The sequence below is a fragment of the Caloenas nicobarica genome, chromosome 3, assembly GCF_036013445.1.
Source record: "Caloenas nicobarica isolate bCalNic1 chromosome 3, bCalNic1.hap1, whole genome shotgun sequence".
NCBI lineage: Eukaryota > Metazoa > Chordata > Aves > Columbiformes > Columbidae > Caloenas > Caloenas nicobarica.
In genome coordinates this window covers 106,952,715-106,977,220 of record NC_088247.1, presented here as the reverse complement: position 1 = coordinate 106,977,220, position 24,506 = coordinate 106,952,715, and the positions used below count along the sequence as shown (strand labels likewise).

General features: G+C 36.9%; 1 protein-coding gene across 21 annotated transcripts in view; it reads left to right on the top strand.

The window, feature by feature from the left end:
- Positions 1–24,506, top strand: part of NRXN1 (neurexin 1) — a 739,204-nt gene that overhangs the window by 331,217 nt on the left and 383,481 nt on the right. For all 21 annotated transcript variants that reach the window (XM_065632973.1, XM_065632971.1, XM_065632964.1 and 18 more), the window contains 3 exons: positions 14,401–14,523; positions 19,889–20,270; positions 20,774–20,964. In XM_065632973.1, the coding sequence (XP_065489045.1) occupies positions 14,401–14,523; positions 19,889–20,270; positions 20,774–20,964 (696 nt within the window). The remainder of the gene's footprint in view (positions 1–14,400; positions 14,524–19,888; positions 20,271–20,773; positions 20,965–24,506) is intronic.

Here is a 24,506-nt window from a genome sequence, read left to right as displayed (position 1 = left end):
GAGAGAATACAAGTACATTCTTATAAAGATATGATTACGCAGCCATAAGAAGCATCAGGAAGTTAATAATTAATATGAAATTGAAATATATGAAGGACTTCTTGTGATAAGGCAGTTTCTGTAGATCCAGTAGTCCCTAATATGTTAGTCACTGGAAGCTGTGACTGTGTGAGAGTAATAATTACTGCACAGGGGCCCTGCCCTTCTTAGCTGCTGTTGAAAGCACAGTGCTGGGCTAGCTGGACATCTGGTCACCTGGCAAGGCCATCCTTACGTTCCCAAAGAGATTTTTTAAATTTTATTTTATTTATCTTTTTTAGTGGAACAAAAGCTGCTAGAAGTTGGCAGTGAATAGTTAGGGGAAAGTCCCTTAATATTGCTCCTTTCCTCTCTAAATATCTATGGCTGGTCATCGTGATAAGCAGAATGCAAAACAATATAGAACTCGTGTGTACCATTCGGTATAGCAGCGTTCGCCTTATGCATAATTTCCCCACTGATTTTGCAGTTTCTTTTCCTAATCATTTTCTCACTAGTTTATACTCTGTATTCAGAGCAAATGGGAAATTTCTAGTGAAAGTATAAATCTGTCATCAGCAGGGTTGTATACAGTCATTCTAAACTTCATAATCAGATTCTGTGAAAATTAAGAGTATTTCCACACAGATGTCAGCAGATGATAGAAGCCAATATTTCAGTAAAATCTAGAAAAAAACCCACTTCTTACTTAACTGATAAAACTATTCAGGTAAACCATTAATTAATTTGGCTGGTTTGTATGTACTAAGTGTTGTGAATAATGTTTTTGACTTAATACCAAGAGTTTTCTGTCAAGAAATTTTGCTCTGTAGCTCTTTAAAAGGAAAATAATGGTTAACATTCAGTATTAAAAAAAATAATAGTAACCCAGCACTGGTCAGTTGATAATGCTTCTAAATTTATACTCAGATTAGAAATACTGTCAAGCTTCTTGTATAAATACCTCTATTCACTTTTCACACTGTTCCTCGTTTCATTCTGAGGACTCTGTTTCTAAGTAGTGCTGTAGTGGTACCCATTTGTTAATAGTTTCATGGAAAACCTTTAGAAGTGCTTAAATGAAAATTCTATGGCGAAATACTGAAATATTTCTATTGTAGGATTAGAGTTTGAAGGGGTTTTTTTCAGGTGATAGAGACTTAGGTGGTTTTTTTCCAAATAAATCTGTCTAAAAATTTAGCAAAACTGTTAATAGTTTAGTTCAGAAGGCATTTATGTATACTAAGAACATGTATAGGACTTTTTCTGAATACAATGGCTTACTGCATCAATGCTGCTGTGCTTATCTTCAGAACTTTTCAAGGAAAACCAAACAAATTGCCATCTCTCTGCAGGTAGATACTGCTTTTCTGATCAACACATCACATGCTTACAGCCATCCTTCTGTCCTAATATATACTTGTAAAGAATTCATGTAACAAGTATCTGGATTTTTGTGAATGAAATGCGTATACGTGGGTAAGAGATAAGAGAGAGGGGAAATATAGAATTGGGAAGAGTAACATTTGAATGGTATGTCTGGTTCTCACTAACACAGCCAGCGAACATTCCAATGGGTCTAACATATGTTGAGCTGAATTGCCAAGTTTCTATCTGTCCCTATGAATAGACCACTTCAGCATTATAAAAAAGTGCAACCAACTTCAGTGAGAGTCAGATCAGATCATATTTTTCAGTTTGGTGTGATTAGGAGAACAAAGCTGCTTAGGGAAAGCTTGACTACCTCTTCTTCAATCGAAATTTTTTTTTAAAAAGGAGAAAAAAAGGTGTACCAAACTGAAATTTTGGTGCCGTTAAGATTATTCTGATATGTTTATACATTTGTGGTGCTGGAAGTCTGGAATAAATCCCTGCCAAGCAATTATCTTACTCCTGCTAAGCATTAAGATCAATGGGATCTGACCATAGGCAGTAGTGAAGAGTACATGGGCATAGAGCCTTTGTCTTTTCTGTGTGTAGTTCTCTAATGCAGAAGTATAGTTCTCTGCCTATCGCATAAACACTCGTGTACAGAACCTGGTTTCTGAACTATCTGTGGCATTTTGATGGCCCTTCCTTTACTGCACTGCAGAAAAAATTGTGTGTGAATTAGTCTTAGCTGTATGACTATTTCAAAAAAGGTGAGCTATTTTATCATTGCTTCACTTCTCCACAACAAGTCATCATTTCGTAAGTTCAATCTTGATGAATAAGTCTAGCAAGCACTTAGCTACAATATTATTCTCCATTAATGTTATAAGCACAGTAATTCATTTTTCAATGTGCTTTTTTGAAGAGCTGATAGTGTTAAAAACGCCTACCCAGTGCATGTCACTGATGAGCAGTTTCTTATATTAAAAACACTCTGTATCTGGCACATTTTGCATTTATGTCTATTAAAATGCATGAAACATCTATCATAACATTTTAAGCACTCAGTAGCTTATTATTGGAATGACAGAACTGCTTCCTTATTATCTCTTCTTGACAATGACTTTAATGAATTATATTCAGGTAGTTGTTAACATTTCCATCCAAGCACATTTCATTTTTGGATGACATGTCAAGAGGTTAACTTATGCTCCCTTCCAGCTGATTTCTAGGCCTCAATCCATCAGACAAGTCACTTCAAAGGAGATATTACTCTATTGAGTTGAGACATCAAGATAAAGTTGGCTTTCTGAGATGCAGTCCCCTTTGGGAATTGTGCATTGAATTCATCAGCAGTTGTTTGTCTAGGCAGTACTGAAGCAACAAGACAGAAGATGAAGACCAAGACATGGAATGAGAAAAAGCACTTAAAGAAAAGAGGGAGCTGTGGTTAATATAGCCTATACTATTTTTTGTATTATTTTTCATTCTGTGAGATTTTTCTCCAAGGAGTGAAGTGCATGTATGTAGAAACAATACTTCATTAATTAAAAGTTCCTGTTTGTCTCTGCACATTAAGTCTTTTCTTGCTGATAGTAAAATCTGTCTGGAAAAGAAAGACCAAGTAGGTAAGTCAACAATTCCATCTTTCACTCACATGCCATTAACTGTTTATGTGTGACTTGTGGAAATAGAATCAGAAGTGAAGAATAACAACCATAGATAATATGCTCACTACCATCTAAGGAATTATGATTTTACAAAAATTTAAGCACTATAGTTGTTGGGTATAGGTGAAAATTACCTGTTGAATTTGTGTTGAGGTTACTGCTGTACTTTGAATTGTCTGTGCAGTGTTTGCTATGTAACATTTCAGCAGCTTGAAAGCAAGTGTGCAGTTTCCTAGGAGGGAACAACATAGATGTACACCACAGCTCTCAGGGGAAGAAGTATTCTTGCATCTCCAGCTAATGTTTTGCATGGGATAGAAGACACTTAGGAAGTCAGTTGACAAGGTAATCAACTATGAATAAGAGCAGCACTAGCTAGAAAATACAATGCGGATTTTTTATTTCCTAAAATTGCATAAACCAAGATACAGAGCACACCTTAAAAAGGTGCAAGTAGGAACTTCTGTCAAGAAGCTTACTTGGTGTTTTAATCAAAAAAATTGTCATTCACTGACACTGAGCACAATCATTAAGATATAACAAATAGCAAAAGAGCATTTGAGATATTCTCTCAGTGTTGAAATCAATTCCATCTATGCAATTTTAAAAGACACGCTGTTTTAGTTTTATACAGGCATGCAAGAGACAGAACAAGCAACAGCCTGGAAGTAACAATAGCAAAAGGTGCTTGGCTGTACATGTTGTTAACATGGAAATGCTCGAGCAGCCATCATTGCAAAATGAAATTCTCAAAAAGTTGCAAGTGAACAATGAAAAAGCAAAACTAAAACTCAGTATTGCAGGTGTCACAGTTAACTTCAGTTTCATTTAACCATAAATATGTCTCTGGGAAAGTAATAGGTTTAGGAGCAACTGAAATGTAGCATGAAAAGTTTGATGCAGAATGCAGAAAAAGGCCTTGTTTGTGGGAAGGAAACACACATTGGTCTTTTGGTTAAAAAATCACATGAAGAAACTGGAAGAGTTGCTGAAAATTTCCCTTTACTTAAATGTCATGCTAAACATATGCAAACCGTCTAGACATACATGGTATCTAAGACAGTTGAGTACATTTGTTACAAACAAAATCTTTATTGGAATAAGTATGTAGTAATTGTATAAACCTTATTCTAGGCTCAGGAATCCAGAAAAATTATGTCTGAAAAAAAGGCTAGTTTTGTAGGTTCCCTGATAATTTGTATTCAGGTTAGTTTCTTGCAGAAAAGGAATATCAGACCTAACTCAAAATTGACAGAAAAGTTTAAGGAATGCTTACAACGTTGCATGCTATTTCAGTCTGAAAAAATCAAGGTCTTTTTCCTATAAAACAAATTTTATTTAAAGAAAGATTCAAAGAACTGTTAATGTGTATGTTTTGCACTTTTAAAAAGTACTACAACATTGAAGTCGTAAGATATGTATTTACTTCATATGACCCTGCTACTGTTAATATGCCAAGTGCTCTGCCCTATGGCCCATATGATTGAGAACACTGGGAATCTTTAATTCTGGATGAAATCTGTTGCAGCTGAACTGATGGCTCTTCAGAAGTTGAACAGGTCTAGAAATAATCATGAACTATTACACTGTAGTGACAAAACTTGACAAGGATAACCTTGAGGCAAGAATGACATGATATAATGATGAAGAAATACACAAATCTGAAAAAACCATCAGTTTGCAAGTATTTTGTGAAAGTTTAGGAATATACAGGAAAATAAGCGTAGGCCTCATATGTTGTCTATTGTGTAAGTTAGAAAAAATCAGAGACTAATCCCATACCTGTCACAGTCAGAGGCGGCTGTTTATAGAACAGAGATCATCCTTTGTGTTCATCTATTTGTAATTTTTGAAAATAATCTGATAAGTTTATTTTAGTGCTCCTTGCTTAACTCTTGTCTACGTGGAAGCATCCAAGAATAAGCAGTGTCAAGAAACTGAGGGGTCTTTATGCATTGAGTATAATAATATTTTAAAACATTTAAATAATAATCAACAATCACAAATATTTAAATATTATTCTCTTTACCCTTAAGTAGTCAAAATGTTATCATTCAGTGTTTCCATTTAAAAAAGAAAAAGAAAAAAGCATATGAGTGTGAGATTTAGTAGTTATGTATTTCATAATAGCTATGCCTTGGGATAAAGACACCTGTACATTAAGAGGAGTTTATTCTTAAAATAAAGTCACAGTCCAAATTATTTTCCTTTCTGTGCCAACTAGTTGCCAGTCTTCTTATTCTTAAGCACAATGTGCAAGATATAAGGGTAAAATGAAATATTTCAGGTGGTGTTTTGTTTTGTTTTTTTTCCGTTACGTTCATTTTTGCTTAAACATAAAGGTGATGTTTTTTATAAAAAGGTAAATTATGGAGAAGCATACTTAAGTGTTACTTACTTATAATTTTAAATGTACTTCGGAGTTTTGACAGCTGTGGTTTGATATAAATGGGCACAGTCAATATCAAAGGCTAATGTGTGATCCAAGCTGTTTCTCCTTCTTTCCAGTTGTCAGTTATAATGTATTGAAAGTATAACAAATATTCCAATGCCCTAAGGGAAAAATAAATAAATAAATAAATAAAAGCACCCACACACAAAAAACCCAAACAAATGTGTACTAACTTTTTTTGCAAAATCACTGAAAATTAGGTTATTTTTTTCCTTTACTGTGTTTAAGTGGAAATAAAGAGGGCAAACTTAGCAGTAGAAAACAACAGCACAGGTTCTTCAGACTCAGAAAGGGTGTTTCCTGGAGCAGCTGTGTATCTCAGGGTTCATTGTATTTATTAGTTGATTGACAGTAATTTGCAGATCAGTGATTAAGGTCCAGATTACCAAAGTTATTTAGATAGCCATTTTATGGTGAATGCTTTCTTCCAAGTCTGAATTCCTCCAAATCTGTTGGATTCAGAGGCAACACCAAAGTTCATCTGGAAGCTGAGCATTTGAATAGTAACTTGCAAAGATTATGTCTAAGGAAAAAGAGATTGCCAGGTCTATCAGTCTCCATTTCTTTGAAAGCATAGAGGAATATTCTCACTGTTTCTAGAAATCCACAACAGCAAATATATATGTTTCTGCCTTTATGTTTTGTAGGGTTTGGGGCTTTTGGTTTGGGTAGTCAACACAAGAATAATGTGGCTAAGGTAAAAATCTAACTCTTCTTGACGAAGCAGAAAGTGAAGTAATCTTAAGATCGCTTTTTTGGCTTAGTTTAAGCCCACATTTCACAAATCAGTCCTATTGATGGAACTCTGAATTCACACAGAATTAATGAATATTGGACATCCTGGATGTGATTTAAGTCTTATCAGAAAAAATAGTATTTTCTTTTTAAAAAATGGAATTCCAGTATTGCTTAAAATTGAAATTTCCCATTAGTCTTGGAACTATTTTACACAGAGGTTGCCACATCAGATCTTATGATTTTCAATCTTATTCCTCTTATACGAGGAAAAAAAAGCAAACCTAATAACTCCAGATGAATTAGCCATTCTTTTATCTGCCAGTTTTACAAAGTTCTTGTTAAATAGAAATTTTTCATTGAAACAACTTTCAGTATAAGAAAGCTGTCTGTAATAGAAGCATTCTGCATGGGAAAATGTCAGTATCATAAATGAATTAAAATTTCCAATTTTATTTTTCTTTGCACAATACACTAGTTTATAGTGGATTATCCTTTCAACAAACAATTTCATTTGTCAAGTTAAATTGTGTTTTTCTTTTTCCCTGTATTATTCAGTGTCAGTGTGTGTCTAGGTGAGTTGTTGCAGTGACTCAGTCCAGGTTCTTCAAGTCCATCCTCGCCTTGATGGCCAGACAGCTTCCCTTACTGTCATCATTCTGTGATCTTTTCTCAGGCGACAGGAGTGTTCTGAAAACGGAGCAGCTGGCTGAGGAAATGGGAGAGCAGGCTTGTGAAATAGCTGCATTCCTAATGTGCTACAGTATCTTAGGTAGAATGAAGTCAAAAATGTTGACTTGAAAGTGTTTGTGTTAAGTGCACCTTCCTTAATCAAAACGAAATGCTTGAATGTATTCAGCTTAAAATTCTTGGAATTTTTCATTATAGCAGCCATGTCAAACTAAGGTAAAAACAAATTAAGTTTTATTGAAAGACACTCAAGCAGTTTGTAGAGAGAAATCTGGTAAATCCTGTTTCAGAGTCCTAAGATTTGGGCACACTTTAAAAAATCTAGCATGATTCAGGGCAGGATATGGCCTTACAGTGTGTTTATAATGCTGCATGATCTTTGCCAGTGCACCTTTTTCTACCTGCAGTAAATAATCTTGCACTGCAGCTTGATTTAAATTAGCATAGAATTGCCATGTGTTGAAAATTCATACTCACCTTACCTACAGCAAAGTGACTTGTCAAGTTCAACATAAGTTCTGAAAATTTGCCTGAAAATGTTCAGCAGTGAGCTGAAAAAGCAACAACTGTATGTTGCAAGCTCATTGACTTTGGCGTGCTTTGGTTCAGGGCCTTGAGGTGGATTCATAAAATTTTTAGTACCTTTAGCTGGTACTAAAGGTTTTCTGATAGTCATGATCCTTAGAGAACAGTGTAAAAGAGAAACTGCGCTCTTATTAAAAATACAGGGATCTAGCTGACTTCTGGTTTTAACTTTTAAAAGATACTTTTCTTTCACTATTTCTAAAAAGAAGGAAAAGTGCATGTTCTTCAGGCTGTGTTTCACTTGCTGAGATATGTGACTTACAAAACTACATTAAAATGCAGCTGATTCCCAACAATAAATGTTTTAAGTAATGTGCTGAGAAATGTCTCTGAGCTGGCTTAGACATTTCATAATGCAGTAACAAAATCACTTTTATCCTCTCATGTTCTCTGAGTTCACATATAGTTGTAATTGCAATTTCAAAACCATTTTTTCAGGAAATATGGTTCAACTTAATATAAACCCAATTATTAACCAGCAAAGCACATTTCCAATTTTGAGAGCATGTGTATGTGTTCTACATATACTTTGATGTGGCTGCAAAGTCTAGAGGCCAAGACTTGCAACTCAAAAGCTTACTGCTTGCTTATATTTCTTTCTTTCTCCATCTTGGTGAAATTCAGTAGTGGTCCTCAATCTGTAGAGAAGAGGCTTTCAGAAGACAGTGCTTTATCACTGGCACCTTTCTTGGTAGATACCAAGAATCCTTAGATTTAATTTAGTCCAATATATCTGTGTTCTGTCTTCCCACCTTGATCCACTGTCTCTCTTTAGATGTTGATGTGTCAACAACAGTTAATATCTCACGGCTTTAAAGAAATTAATTAACTAAATAGTTTGCTTAAGGCAAAAGTCAGGTAAAGTTGAAAGGGGGGAAATACTGAGCAGCTCAAACCATGGGCAGGGGAAGCAAGTTCACAGAACAGAAAGAAAAGAAATAGACAAATGACTTTAGAAAACTTCATGTCCTCAGACCTGGATATGGTGTTGATTCCTGGACTGGTTGGTTTTTATATCCTACTATGGATTTTTCTTCCCCAGTGCATTCACTATGTATGCTGGTCTTCCTGAGTACTGAACTAGATCAATATTAAATACAGTCTGTTTGCAGTTTGGTCATGTAGAGGAAGCCAGTGGAATTTTCAAAAGTACCTTGTTTAGCTTTTTGCATTTCTATATGAGTACATGTACAGAAACAGATTTAATATTCTATTTCTGTTACTCAATAGGAGCAAATCTATTCTACAGCTAAAATGGAAACTAATGAATGATATTAGCAACTGTGTTTTAATTTCTGAAGTGTCAGGGTTTGAGGGTTTTTTTAAAGTAATTAAAATACCATAAACTGCCAATACTTGACCCAAATTGCCAAAAGCAATTTTACCTATAATAAAGCTATTGGAGCCTGGAACATTTTGATCAAGCAGTGCAGATTTATATGTTTTGCTTGAGATGATTCAGCAAATGTGCTGTTCTTGTTGAAGTTTCTGTATAAGTCTGTTAGGAACAAAATACAGTTAGCAAAATTTCTTTGATCTGCATTAAGACTTTCTCAAGTTAATTTATCGGTTAGCTTTAAATGATAAACTGATACACATCACTGATCTTTAGAAGGCAACTAAGTTTTTCTATTAGTAAGAAACATGCATAATCAGGGAATTTCAGGATGGTGCAGATGCAGTCATTTAAAATACAGTTGATTTGCTATAATAATTAACTTTTAAAATCCAAGTTTGTAAATGAGTGATTCAGAAGACCAGAATTGTTTCTGCAGCAAACTGCCATAGAAAGGATAATGAAGATTAAGATGCCTTCCCATCTTTGTGTTTTGGTTTTGCATCTAGTCTGGAGGAATCTTTTCTTAACATTTTGTGCTGCAGACTGGTGTATAGCGTAGATGCCTCCGAAGGTTTGCACAGTGGCTGGGAGACTGGCTGCTTACTGGAGCAGAAACCCAGATTACAGAACTGCTAGATTTACCCTGGAAAGCAAGATAAATGAGATGGCACTGAGTTCTGCATCAGGTATTTACAATCACACTCTGAAGTGTCCCTCAGAGCCACTCAGCTGCCTTTACTTTACAATTCAGCTTGCTATGTAGGTATTACCTTAGCTATAAGACTCTCTCTGAAATCCTGGCATCCCTGACCTCAAAGTAATATTCTGTATTAGCTGGCATGATCTCAGAGTTTTGTTCGTTTGTCCACTTATTCTATTAAATTTCAAATGGGAAATGACACCTGGTGTTGATTGCTGTAGTATGTTATCCATTAGAAAACTAGGCTGAAACCATGGACATTTCTTATACTGACCAATAGATAAATAGTAGTAGTTTACTTGTAACTAACTTGGGTTCTGTGGGTTAAGTTAGCATCCACTGAAGCATACAGTCTCTGTTACAAGTCTTTATTTGGATACTTCTATTTTGAGATCTACTTTTGGTTACAGAATCGAATGTTCTGAGCAAGTCTGAGTGGCATTTTGGTATATACCTTGGTGGTGGTGGATGGCATTGTAACAGCCAGTAATAATTCTTGTGTTTGGTTCAGACAACTAGTTTTGAATGTGTTTTGGTACCATGCCAAAAGCTAGTGTCTTGTTTCAGTGTGACCAGATTGTTTTTATGATGTTCTATTCAAATAGTTAGTTAAAAGATCTACCAATTTAAGTACAACAGGATAGATATTTGTAAGAGAAAAAGTGTGCATGTTACCATTCACTAACAGGCTCATTTGAATTCAGCAAATTTTGATTATGCTGAACAGACTCCTCACAATATAGTAAAGAGAACAGGAATCTCTAGAGAACATTTAGAATATTCAGCACACTGAAAATGAGATTTTTCTTTTGGAGGTTCATACTTTTTCCCTTTAACATTAAAAAGGACCATTTAACAAGATATGTTAAGTGTTTCCTTCTGCAGTCCTTGTACTCTTGTGTGGCATCAAGGGCTACATGTTTTCATTTTTAAGCATTTAGAAAATTTTGTCCTAAATACACTGCTCACAAGCTCATTTACTATTTCTATATCCAAAAGCATTTTCTTGGCCAGGAAGCAGCGTAAGTGCTACATTCTCTACAACAATGGTGGGCATCCATCCTTCTTCATCCGCCTCTCCAGCTGCCATGGAAAATTATCTTTGCCAAGATGTAAGATGATGTGACAGGTACATACCCGATACCTGGACACTGGGTCTTGCTATTTTGTAGTTCCTTGTACGCTCTATGACAAAGCAAAAAAATTCTCTTCTCTGTTACAGATCAGCTTCAGGAAAGAAAAGCCTCTTTTTCATGCAAGGTAGCTAGTCTCTACAAGGCCAGGACTGCTTTCACTGTGTTGCTCCCATAATGTTTTATACCCAGGTTCATCCCTTTCATAGCCCTTTAACCATAGTTACCTTTAATCCAGTTTTGGATTGCATGCGCTGCTGAGAAAGGCAGCTCACAGGTAGTTCTGACCTGATTATTTACCCAGCGTGCTCTGGCAAAGGAAATAGACTCATACACAGAAAAACCTACATTTAATTTTGCAACAGGAAGAGTTTACAAGTCCTTAAACATTAAAAGATAATAGACATATTTGCCTGTATGAATACGAACAACCAAGTTGGATTTGATATTTTTATACACTGAGGCACCTTTACAGAATCACAGAATCAAAGAATGGTTGGGGTTGGAAGGGACCGCTGGAGATTATCTAGTCCAACCCACCTGCTAAAGCAGGCACATCTAGAGTAGATTGCCCAGGAATGTGTCCAGGCGGGTCTTGAATGTCTCCAGAGGAGAGTCCACAACCTCTCTGGGCAGCCTGTTCCAATGCTCTGGCACCCTCAAAGTAACAAAGTTTTTCCTCATATTCAGGTGGAACCTCGTATACTTCAATCTGTGCCTGTTGCCCCTTATCCTATTGCTGGGCACCAGTGAATGGAGTCTGGTCTCATCCTCTTGACACCCATCCTTGAGATATTTCTAAACATTGATGAGATCCCCTCTCAGCCTTCTCTTCTCCAGGCTCAACAGACCCAGCTCTCTCAGTCTCTCGTCATAAGAAAGGTGCTCTAGGCCCCTAATCATCTTTGTAGCCTGCCACTGGACTGCCTCCAGTAATTCCTTATCCTCCTTAAACTGGGGAGCCCAGAACTGGACACAGTACTCCAGATGTGGCCTCACCATGGCAGAGTAGAGGGGGAGGAGAACCTCCCTCGACCTGCTGGTCACACTCTTCTTAATGCACCCCAGCATACCGTTGGCCTTCTTGTCCACAAGGGCACATTGTTGACTCATGGTCAACCTGTTGTCGACTGGAACTCCCAAGTCCTTCTCTGCAGTGCTGCTTTCCAGCTGTTCTGGTGCCTGGGGTTGTTCCTCCCCAGGTGCAGGACCCTACACTTGCCCTTGTTGAACTTCATTGGGTTCTTCCCTGCCCAGTCCTCCAGCCTGTTCAGGTCTCGCTGAATGGCAGCACAGCCTTCTGGTGTGTCAAACCTTCCTCCCAGTTTGGTATCATAGCAAACTTTCTGAGGGTGCACTCAGTCTCCTCGTCCAGGTCATTGATGAACAGGTTGAACAGGACTGGGCCCAGTACTGACTCCTGGGGAATCCCACTAACTACAGGCCTCTGACCAGACTCTGCACCATTGATCACAACCGTCCGAGCTCTGCCATCTATCCAGTTCATGATCCATCTCACCGTGCATTCATCCAGCCCACACTTCCTGAGCTTGCCTATGAGGATGTTGTGAGAGATGGTGTCAAAAGCCTTGTTTAAGTCAAGGTAGACAACATTCACTGCTCTCCCCTCATCTACCCGGCCAGTCATACCATCATAGAAGGCTATCAGGAACTACAGAGGATTGTTAATGTGAGAGAAAATTAAAATTGAATATACTTTGAATTCTTTTAGAGATCTGTTGTGAGATAAGGGAGACTATGTAGTTCAACTACTTTTTTTTTTTTTAATGTGTTGGACTAACAAATGAAGAAGGGCTAACATTTAAAATAATAGTAAGTGATGTATTTCTAGGCAGGCCTATTGACTCTTACCAGAATTTTTACATGTGGTGTTTAAAATTTTTTGTAAATCCATCCCTTGTCTTCCAAATCTAGTTAGAAATTACTTCCATTGAAGCCCAAATAAAATATACTATAATAGAAATTGCTTAAAGAGCATTATTCACTGCATCTCTATCACCATATCCAAAGAAAACATTTTTCACTGAAGCGTTACGCAAAACTGGTGTTTCTCTTGTCAAAGAAAGTAAACACGTAAGAAACAGAACCATTCAGGTATTTGACATCAGTGAGTACATATACATCTCTTTCTGCTGCACTTGCATACCTTTCCTAGTGTGGCGTCAATACAGATGCATAGAGAAAGCAACATGATGTTATCAGAGTCTCACTGCCTTTGCTGTAGCTAGTATTTTTATGCCTTGAAATCACTTGACATACTCAAAATCATGAAGATTGCCCATAAAAGCAAGGCAATCAACTAGCAGCCGTGAAAAAGTGCTGATAGAAAATGGAAAAAGTCTGAGATGAAAACAGTTCCATATGCTGAACAGTGATATCAAGTTATTAATGGCTTTTTCCCTCTATACAGTCCTGAAGTCAGAGAGGCTTTGATTTTAGACAGTGTCTTATAGTAGCCATTTATTAACAGGCCTCTTCCATCACATTTACCCTGCACTGGGTGGAAAAGAATCCAAAACAAAACGTGGGAGAGTTTCAGAGCCAGTGGTGTATCCCTTCTTTAAAGGAATGTAGTCACATGAGAAGACATGGTGGAGGTGATGGTCTGAATCAGTGTAACCCAAATGTTTTCATGTCAAATAGTACTTTATTATATGTCTCTCAGTTATCAGTAGCCTTTATTATGCCACAGGAACTGAAAAGCAGGCCAGGGAGGTCTCTGTCTTGCAAGAATGTAATTTTGTTACCTGCAGATTAGCTTTACCTTTTGGACAGTTACCACGTAGGTTGTAACTCAGGTTTGAGGTAACTCCAATAACTCAGGTTTAAGCACAGAAGCTTTGATTGATTGTTTCAGCACTTGGTCAATCACCTACATATATCAATTGTAGTTCATAGTCAGGATTTTTCTCTTTCTCCTCTTGGTCAACAGTGCAAGGGAGAATTTCCATAATCATTTTCTTCAGAGAGATTTTTTCCCTAGGTGTTAAAGATATCCTGTTTCCTAGATTTGTGAGTCCTTCTGTTATTGCAAGTACATTGTGCTATATGTAGAATTATATTTCCTTCAAAAGTGTTTGTTGTGCTGCTTACTAAAATAGTAGGTTACAAAAAAGGTATCCATTAAATAAAAAAGGAAAGTGTGGTTTGGAGGTCTGCTAACATCAGAAGGTACTAGATCTGAATATTAATGAGTCATCTGGGTGATAAGGTAATAGATGATCCTCTAAGAAGTGCTAATCAACAAATGCTGAGTAACTGACATAGATTAAGAAAAATATAACACACATGCACACACATTTGCCACTTATACCTTTCCTCGGAACTATTTTTAATGAAGAGTGAAAAATCTAGTTTACGAACACATGCTGAAGTTCTGGCTGCAGTAATCCCATTTCTTCCATGACTGGAAAATGCATAACTAAATCCATGTTGACTGTGCCTATTTATGAAAACCTGCTTCATTCAATGTGCATATACAATATATTGATGTATTTAAACATACAGTAGAAGTGTTTTAACATAGTAGCTCTATTTTGAGGTTTGTTTATACTTTGCAATTTTCTTGCTTAATGTGTCTTTTAACATTTGCCCAGCCAGTCTCTCTGTCTCTCTCTCTTTCTCTGTGAGGTTCACATGTGAACTGATTTAAAGATTGCATAATGACTGTTTGGCATATCCTACAGGCAAAGGTCCAGAAACCCTTTTTGCTGGCTATAACCTCAATGATAATGAGTGGCACACAGTGCGTGTGGTTCGGCGAGGAAAAAGTTTAAAGTTAATGGTGGATGACCAGCAGGCCATGACAGGTAGTGTGGCATTCTGACTTGGTGTTACTGGGGGGAAACACAAACCAAAATATGACAGAAGTAAAATGCCTTTATCTGAAAGCAACAGATGCTTTTTGGGGGGGGAGAGGGGTAAAATCAAAAATCCTTGTTACACATCTTGAAATACTGCTACTACAAGTGTATTATTACACTTTATATTAATGTTACTCTAACATTGCTATTGAAATAAATTAAAAACTCCATGCTGACCTAAATGAATGTTTTTATACAGTAATTGGAGAGAAGTAATTCAATACATCACTAGTGAGAAGGCAAGTAAAATGCATTTGGCAACACCCTGAGGTTATACTAAGGTTAAACTCCAAGCCATTCCTGTAAGAAGGAATTTCATAAATGTTTGAAGGATATTCCATTGTGGTTTAAATCTTGCATCAGCTGTCCTCAATAATTAAATGTTAGGCAACAGGTTTTTTCTCAAATACTAAAATAGCAGTTGGGATGGGAGAAAAAACATGGCATGAATGCAAGCAGCTGTTAGAAACATATTCGTTCGTGTGTATGTTATCGGAAATGAGATGATTTTGATTTTGTTCAATTGAAGATAAATCTTACATAAGTGTTGTTAATAGCAACAGACCTGGCTTCTGGCCCCGATTCCTTGCACAATACAATGTGCCTAATTGTGTTATCTATTTAGTATTTTACTTTGTTTTCATGTGGTATGAAATAGCTTTTATAATTTATTCTAAGCTTGGTTAAAATGATAACAATTTTAATAGGTTTTTAAAAGGAAAGCACCTTCTTTAGTAGTCTTCTTTACCTCAGCAGAACACTGAAGACGATGTCACTGGTAGAAAAAGTAATTGCCATAGATTCATATAGCTGCAAAAACATATTTTCTAGAATCAGAAATTACCAGTAGATCTTCCAGAGGTGAAGCAAAAATTTCATCTGAGTATGTGATGATGCTTTGGGTCATGCTTCCAAGAAAGCAGATAGCCTAAACCAGTTATTTTCTTTGTGAAAATAAATACATAGTACTGGAGGAACTACACTGAAAAACATAATCTTGCTGCCTCAACTGGCAGCTCCAATAATAAGGCTACTTCAGGGACATTTGCTAGTTAGAGGAAGCTGTTTAGATCTGAATAAAATAGAGCATCTGAAACCAAATACAGATTTTTCTGGGCTCCTCATGGCAGATTTTTTTAATTTACAAATACTACGGGTTACAAAACCACCCAGAAGTACTGTTTTCACCTTTGGATTCAGTCCCAGTTGCTCAGCACAGCTTCGGAAAAGTTCAAAATGTATGTGAAGGTTTGTTTCTATCATATATAGTCTAGTCAGGGGAAGTAATAAGTAAAGACCACAGGACTGTAGGTTCTGGTAATCACTCTTCATTGTGGATAACTGTAGTTGCGATGAAATATCATGGTCTCAGCAAATACCCAGACACCAGAACAGGCTTCCTAGAGAGGTGGTCGATGCCCCAGCCCTGTCAGTGTTCAAGAGGCATTTGGGCAATGCCATTAATTAACATGCTTTAACTTTTGGCCAGCTGTGAAGTGGTCAGGCAGTTGGAGTGGATGATCATTTTAGGTTCCCCTCCAAATGAACTGTTCTATTCTAGCTGTTAAAGCCAGTGAGTCTTTTTGGTTGCCTACTGATCAAGCAACGTCTTCCTAAACTCCCTGCAGGAAGCTGTGTGGCCCATCTGTGACCTCCTCCATCAGTGAGGAGGGAACTGGCATGAGAAAAGAAACTAAAAGGAACTTGAAAGTCTGATAACATGGGAAACCTGCTGTTAGTCCCAGGAATATTACATTTTCTGCATGGAAAAATCTTTATTGCTATATTGCTATGCAGCACTGTGGGGTTTGTTTTTTTTTTTCAGCACAGTGTGTTGCCAAAGCCTTCATGAGCTTAAGTTTTCACTCCCATCTGGCAGAAGCATACACAATGCAGTTTAGTGTGTAGTAGCTTTGATTTTCCTAAAGGTGTAGTGGAAGAGTTGCCATATCAGATTGGAGTGCACTTGTTCTAAACTGCTTAGAACTTATCTTTCTGATGTCCCAACAATCAGAAATGTGGTTAAAATATAAATGGACAGTTACTCATGTGAAATATTATTATTGCTATCTTACGGGAACATGAGGAAAAAATGGACTTTCTCCCCAAAATTCCAGCTTCTCCCTGCCACGCACTGTGTTTTCCTTTTTTGATTCTATTTCCTATGTCACATATGAAAAAACCCACCAGATCCAGAAAGCTTAAGATGAAGGGGAAATGATTAAATAATTCAGCCTTACTTTCCATTTTTTACAGGTTATAAAATATCACCTTTTCATCCATGTACTGAGCTTAGTTATCTTTGACAAATGCATAATTTGTGCATGGATAAATAATATTTTTCAGAATCATAATTAACTTTCATTGGAAGTCATACAAGTGATTTTGAAAATTTTTATGCATCATAGAAGAGATTTAATACTTGCAGCCCTGACGCACTTTGTTTTCTGGAAATGTATAGAAAACAAACATGCACTGAAGGAGGTCACTACAGTTGGATAATTAACAGGATACCTAGCTTATGATTATGAACAGAAATTCACTTGACCTTTTGTATGTCCCATAGCCTTGCAACAGGTAATGCATTCTGTGCACCAACATGACAAGTTAAAAACAAAAACAAAAAAAACAACCTTGTAAGCACAAACTGTACTCTCTCTTTTTCTTCGTTGCTGTAGCTGTGAATACTGTGGAGCATTATGTGAATTCTCAAGTCCTGTTAGCATGTTTGTACAAGTGAAATGTTAAAGGGAAATTTGGGATGTGAGCCCAGATTCTGGAACTTTTTTACTACTGTGCTTAGGAAACAAATACATTTAAGATAGTGAATGTAGTGAGGATACTGTGCTTCAGGCCAAAGCTTAGTGGAGGTTTGCCATGACATTTATGCAATGCCATCTGAAGTGATATAAGACTGGAATACATAATGTTCCTTCTCTAAAACATGATCTTCAGCTCTCTCGCTGTGATCTAATATACAGCTCTTGGCCTTGCAGTAATTTACGAGTTTGGCATTTTTCAAGACAGCTTCCTGAGTCATTGCTGCAAGGAAGAACCCACCTTTGCTATAACAATACATCAGGAGAAGTGATATCTTCAGAACTGATGTTTAGAAACAAGAACATCAAGAAGCCTGTCCTTGGGGATTAAAGTGCCTCTTGCAGTGCTCAGCCTGAGTGACTGCAGATCCCAGATGCTGATGGTGTTCAATGACATCAGTAGAGTTAGGTCAGATTGCATCCTGAGTCTAAGTAAGATGCTTGTAAATTTTCATCGTAAATTATTAGAGCATTTTTAAAAACTGTATTAAAGCTTGCAGACCTGTTTCCACTGTAACTGCATTAGTACCTGTATTTGTATCTCAGTGCTGTGCCTTAATCCATTTGTGAATCCATCTCCCTGAGAAAAGCCCAATATCCATATTCATCTTGCTCTTAGCCTTTCCCTGTTCACACACACATACATGGACACTTGCTTATAAAACCTATGAAGATATAGCTAAGCCTGCCTGAGGGCTTTCTGCATCACCAGTGAACACGTCCAGCCTGGGTCAGAGCTCACATTCTCCTCTTGGAATAATATGTTCAGGAGAGGACAGAGGGAAGTTGGTCTGTCAACACCTTTGCACTGCAACTGTATGAACTTATATTATAGAGAAGTTTTATTCCAGTGTTTATTGCAGCTTGGCTGGGTCTGCTGTTCACGTTCTTTGTATTCCATGAGAGATATGAAGCATCTAAGGAACTGGGAAGTCTAGTCCATGGTTGCACGAGGTAGATTAAGTGGTAAAATTGATTAGTAATAAAAGCTGTTTTGTCATCATACCCACACAATGTGACCATGAATCAGCCTTGTGATAGTACTGCCCTACTTCCTTAAAATGTGCATGAGAAAAAAAATCTAGGCTCTGTTAGAAAAGGAAACAATTTTGATGTGCTGGGTAAGGTATTTAATAATTAGCTGAGAAACTTGCCTGACCTTTACACAGTGTACCCTGGCAGTGTTGATCCTTTCCTTCAGATTAGCTGTACAGTTAGCAAACCTTAGGCTTTCTGCTGTGCGGGACTTCTTGTACGACAAAGGAGGACTCAAATGTAGCTGTGAGGCTTGGTGTTGGCCACCTTTCTGATGTAAGCAACTGTCGTTATTTTCAGGAATACAAGACATTGGCATACACCCTTTCTACAGGCTTTCTGCTTTGTCCGTCTCTTAGGCTCTGCCTCCTTCTCCCATGGTTTATCCCCATATTATAAAGCTACTTGCTTTTAAAGAAGGCTCTGTCCACCCTTGCAGCACAGAGTTTTGCAGCAAAGCCAGCGTTACTGTACCTTAAGACAGCTAAAACACGAGGAGTAATATCCCCCAAACTGTTATGTCTCTCTTCCATGCAATCTAACATAGTTATAGTTCTGAGATTTGCCTCTGTGTTCTTCATGCTGTGTTAATTAATCGCACTTGCTTATAGTAAAACTACATGTCTGATTAAGTGTATAGAATCACAGAATCATTTCAGTTGAGAGAGACCCTCAGGATCATCGAGTCCCACCATAACCTAACCTAACTCTAGCCTAAACCATGTCCCTTAGAACCTCGTCTAAACACCTTTTAAACACCTCCAGGGATGGTGACTCCACCACTTCCCTGGGCAGCCTGTTCCAATGCCTGACAACCCCCTCTGTGAATAATTTTTTCCTAATATCCAATCTAAACCTCCCCCTCTGTGAATAATTTTTTCCTAATATCCAATCTAAACCTCCCCTGGCGCAACTTGAAGCCATTTCCTCTTGTCCTGTCACTTGCTACTTGGGAGAAGAGCCCAACACCCTCCACGCTACAACCTCCTTTCAGGTAGTTGTAGACAGCGATAAGGTCTCCCCTCAGCCTCCTTTTCTCCAGGCTGAACAGCCCCAGGTCGCTCAGCCGCTCCTCATCAGGCTTGTGCTCCAGGCCCCTCACCAGCTTCGTTGCCCTTCTCTGCACTCTCTCTAGTACCTCAATGTCCTTCTTATGATCAGGGGCCCAAAACTGAACACAAAGTGTAGGATTTTGTTGACAGTTTGATATACTGTGGTATTGTGCTTCAGTTTAGAAATCTTGCTGTTGGCTTTGTGCAAACATACTGAACTCAGTGGAAAGGCTCCCAGATATTTACCAGAAGTTCGGATGAATTTAGAAGAATTCTCTTTGGAGCCAAGAACTGGCCTTGCACATTCTGAAAAGTGTGAAGGTGATGCAGATACTTAATCACATGGTGTGCTTTTTGACCTCCCTTTTCAGATGCTAACATGTGTTTTCTTGTTGCTGTTTAAAGGTCAAATGGCTGGTGATCACACGCGACTGGAATTCCACAACATAGAAACAGGAATAATAACAGAACGGCGCTACCTGTCTTCTGTGCCTTCTAATTTCATTGGGCATCTGCAGAGTCTTACATTTAATGGCATGGCATACATTGACTTATGTAAAAATGGAGACATCGATTATTGTGAGCTTAATGCAAGATTTGGATTCAGGAACATCATAGCAGACCCTGTAACCTTTAAAACAAAAGCAAGTTACGTTGCATTGGCCACACTACAAGCATATACATCTATGCACCTTTTTTTCCAGTTCAAAACAACCTCTCTGGATGGATTGATACTTTATAACAGTGGCGATGGAAATGATTTCATTGTGGTTGAATTAGTAAAAGGGTATGTATAGATTAACATAATGACAAAAAAAGTCTATTCAAAAAACATATATAGGAGAAACACAAGAGAAACTTTAGGATACGAATCTTTGTCTTTTTCTTCATGTTAAACTTCATATGCTTTGTTGTGACTTTTTCTTTCAGATGAAGCTAGATGCCTGGAAAATATGAAAGTAAAGAATAGGTATAACTTCTATAGCGTTTATCACAACAAAATACTACTTTATAGCCTTCCTCTTATTCTCTCTCTACATATGTACGTATGCGTTGGTACACAAAGCATTCATTACTTTCCAGAAACTCGGGACTGCATCTCAGCTCATCTAAAGAATGGTGATTACTCTGAACTAAGACTGCTTCCCCATTTGGCATTCGTTGTTGTCATCCGGTTTTACCAGCACTACTGAGGAGCATAAGGAAATAAGAAATATTAGACATCTTAATTAGTGCCCCCTTGCTATGTAAAGAAAAAGGAAACTTTTCCATTTTTTTCTTTTTTCCCAGGTATTTACACTATGTGTTTGACTTGGGAAACGGTGCAAATCTCATCAAAGGAAGTTCTAATAAACCTCTGAATGACAACCAGTGGCATAATGTGATGATATCAAGGGATACTCACAATCTCCACACTGTAAAGATTGACACTAAAATCACAACACAGAGCACAGCAGGAGCCAGAAATTTAGATCTCAAAAGTAAGTACGGTAATTCATGTATAACCTACAGTGAGGGTCATTACAGAATGGTAACCCACATAAATCATGTATGTAAACTGCATTATAATTTTGTAATACCAAATGAAATGTTTTATTTGTTAATAATTAATCTGATCACGAGAAATGGCATATTTATCTTAGCCTGGCAATACCAGTTTAGTAGTAGTTCTGCACAATTAGGTACTACTTTAAATGTGTAAAAATACCACAGGAAAAATAGTAGCAAATGCTAAAACACGGAGTGGCCCATATATACCAAAAGATAATTGGGGGACTGAAGGAGTTCTAAAATGTCTATGAAAAAGGCTTCGTTTTTTTCATGAACATAAGTTATATAAGTGGCAGATGGAAAGCACAGCCCAACCTTTACAGTATGACTGCAAAGGCTTTGCAGAACTGATGGTCTCTATGTTAGAGAACTGGGGAACATTTTGACCTGTCCCCCACTGTTTGGTATTCCACATAAAACCTACCTTTTGTTGAGAAAATAAATACAATTAGATATTTTGATATCATAAAAATATCTTGTAAGTAAAGCAATTTATGTGGCAGTCCTCTAAAGAATCAGGTATAGATACAAGTTACCAGATGTATGGAACCATGAACATACACTCACCTAAATACATAATGTGTTGTAATTTCAATTGCAGGGTGGGATAAACTCTGTTTTATAGGTCCAGCTGAATTCTTAAGATCTATTTTTATAAACCAAACTTATACATATATTTTAAAATAAATAATAGTATCAGTTGTGAGGATAGGATTCTGAAAAGCTAGTTTGCATCAGAAGAAAATATCTTTTTGAAAGAATATATAAGTACACTTTTAAAATACTGCCTACCTAATCAGACATAAGAAAATATGTTTGGGTGCTGTGCAAAAATATTGTGTATTTTAACATTCTTTGAACAAGTTCTCATTAAGAAAACCAAAATCTAATAACAGTCAAAGAAAATGTAATAGTTCAAAATCCAGGATGTTCAAAGTAGATATTAATATTCCATCAAGAGCTTATTCCTTGCTGGATTTTCTTTTAACTACCTCTGAGTCACAGATAATAAGCTGACCCTAGTAATTATTTTGGATTTTGTGATATTTTACATGTTAGCTTCACTTGAAAGTTCTATTAAGATTGTAAGCAAGACTGTGAAAACTGTATCTTGATAAGTCATAATCTTCAATAAAAGCCTCTTTTTTTTGAATACTTGGTTTATCAAGTAAAGCTTTTTGGATAGCTCCATTATCAAAATCATATTTGAAATTTGTGCCATGTTCATTCTCATTTTTGCATTCTTGTAAATATGGTCGATGTTTATTGAGGCAGTCTAATATTTCAACGTCATTTTTGATGCTGTAGAGAAAGCATCCACTGCATTCTTTCACATTTTTTGCAATAATAGGTACTACTCATGCATATGTATGTATATGTATTTAATCTGTTTTTCCCTCCCCCATATATTAATTAGCCATGACTAGGAAAAAAAAATCCTGTTAAGAACTGATACCTAAGTTAGCACAGTCATTTTATTCTACATCTTTTTCAAAACGAATGTAGTGGTTTGGTATGTTGCATTATTTAAAAGTTTGAACAATGTGCTTAATAAAGGCACTAGAGGGCACTGTTATTTCACTAAATGCACTGCTTAGTGCATTTACAGAGAAAGCTCATCAGCGAGAATAACCTATAAAATCCAACATTCCTTTGTTTTCTTCACTTTGAAAATTCTACTTTTGCTTTACCTTTTTGAAGTAGAACTGTATCCATAGCTGGTGCAGTTTCTAACCTTGAATTTTAGTGGAAAAAACTGAAGAGCAAGAAAAAACATACTGAAGCAAGAAAGGTGAATTGTATTAGGTAGTGATTTTCTGTAATTCACCACCCAGGACATGTGGCTAGTAAAAGAATAACAAGCCTGACATATTCAGTACAGTAATGCGTAGTAAACATCTTTCTCAAGCTAGTCTAGCATACACAGGTCCTCAACCTCTGTCTTCTCATAGCTATATGTTTAATTTTATTTTTTAATGTATTTTATTTTACTCAGTCAACTTCCTTAAATATGGTACGGTATAGTCATGTGAATTTTTGTCAGATTTTTGGGGGAGTTCAAATGGATATATTTTAGCCAGTGAACTAAAGAGGAAAAAAAATATGCCTTTCATTATTATTTTTTCTTCCTTCGTATTCAGTTGAAATGCTTTCCTGTAGCTTGTTCTTACCTATTTTATGTCAGTGTTTCTTATGGTGATACATCTCTGTTATGCTATAAACACTTTGCTGATACAAACAGCTATGGTTAATTCATTGTCCTATGTTAGTTCAGCCCTAGCAACAATGTAAATTAAAAATTACACTTCTCAGTAGTGATATCAGTAATTCTGTTTAACCAGAGTTAGCATTAGGTAAAATTTAAATGTGTATAGATACTACAGAATCTGTAGCCTTACTGAGTAATTGTTGAGTTACCAGATTTTAGATGCTGAATTCCAAGCTAATCCTGGAAAAGTAAATCAATATATGCAGTTTTTTTGCAAATGCACAGTGAATTCAGTACGAAGATATGACACAGATTGTGTTGTAGAGCCTGCACAGGATTCCAGTTGTCTGGGGAAGCAGACTGTTGCCATTAAAGTATGGGAGAGAATTTCCACTATACGTTTCCTAAAGGGTGCAGGATTTGGCTATGTAAAGTAGAAAGTCCATTATTACAGACATGCATAACCTCTGGTACAATTTCAGTGGATTGGAGTGGGTACCTGTGGAAACACATTAAATTATCCAGCTTAATTATTGCTATAATTAGGTGGGTAAATTTTAGATTGGAGACAAATAAATGAGTGAAAATAGTTCTGTGTTTGGATTCCAAGAACTGTGTTATTTTTTCTAGCAGAGAAAATTAGCAAAGTGTACTCAGGTGCAGTTTTGGCAGATAACCCATGAAGATAAATGAGTCTTAACAGCAAAGGCAATGCAGCTCAAGCCTGCCAACATTCAGTTACACAGAAAAATTGCTTTAATGTATTTCATGAGCAGATTCCCTGTCCTGCTTTCAGTATAGCTCTGATGGTTCACATGGCTACAATTCAAGGCCTTCACAGGCTGAAATTGTTCGTTAGAGGGGAATTCTTGCTTGCTCTACTTAGTGCTGTGTTTTTATGGCCTTGAGTGGTCCAAGTAGCCTTGAAGTGGCACAAAAATCCAAGTGGAAGTGGAATTTGACTTGTGATGTTGTTCGTCAGTGTTGTCAAGAAAAAAATGTCTCCTTTATTCAGACCGTAGGTATTACAACATCTATAATACCTCTTTCCTCTCCACATTTTCTTCCTGTGGTGTGGGAAATTGGAGTTCTGTCAGAATTTTTTTTTTTAGTATTTGAAGATACATGATCAGCTTTCAAGGAGGAGCAACATCCTCAAGCATGACTTCGTGTCCACTTACCTACTAGGGCTTAATCTTCTTTTTCCTTCTCTCCTACAGAAAACATACAAAAACCTAGAAAAATCCACTCAGAATGACTGTC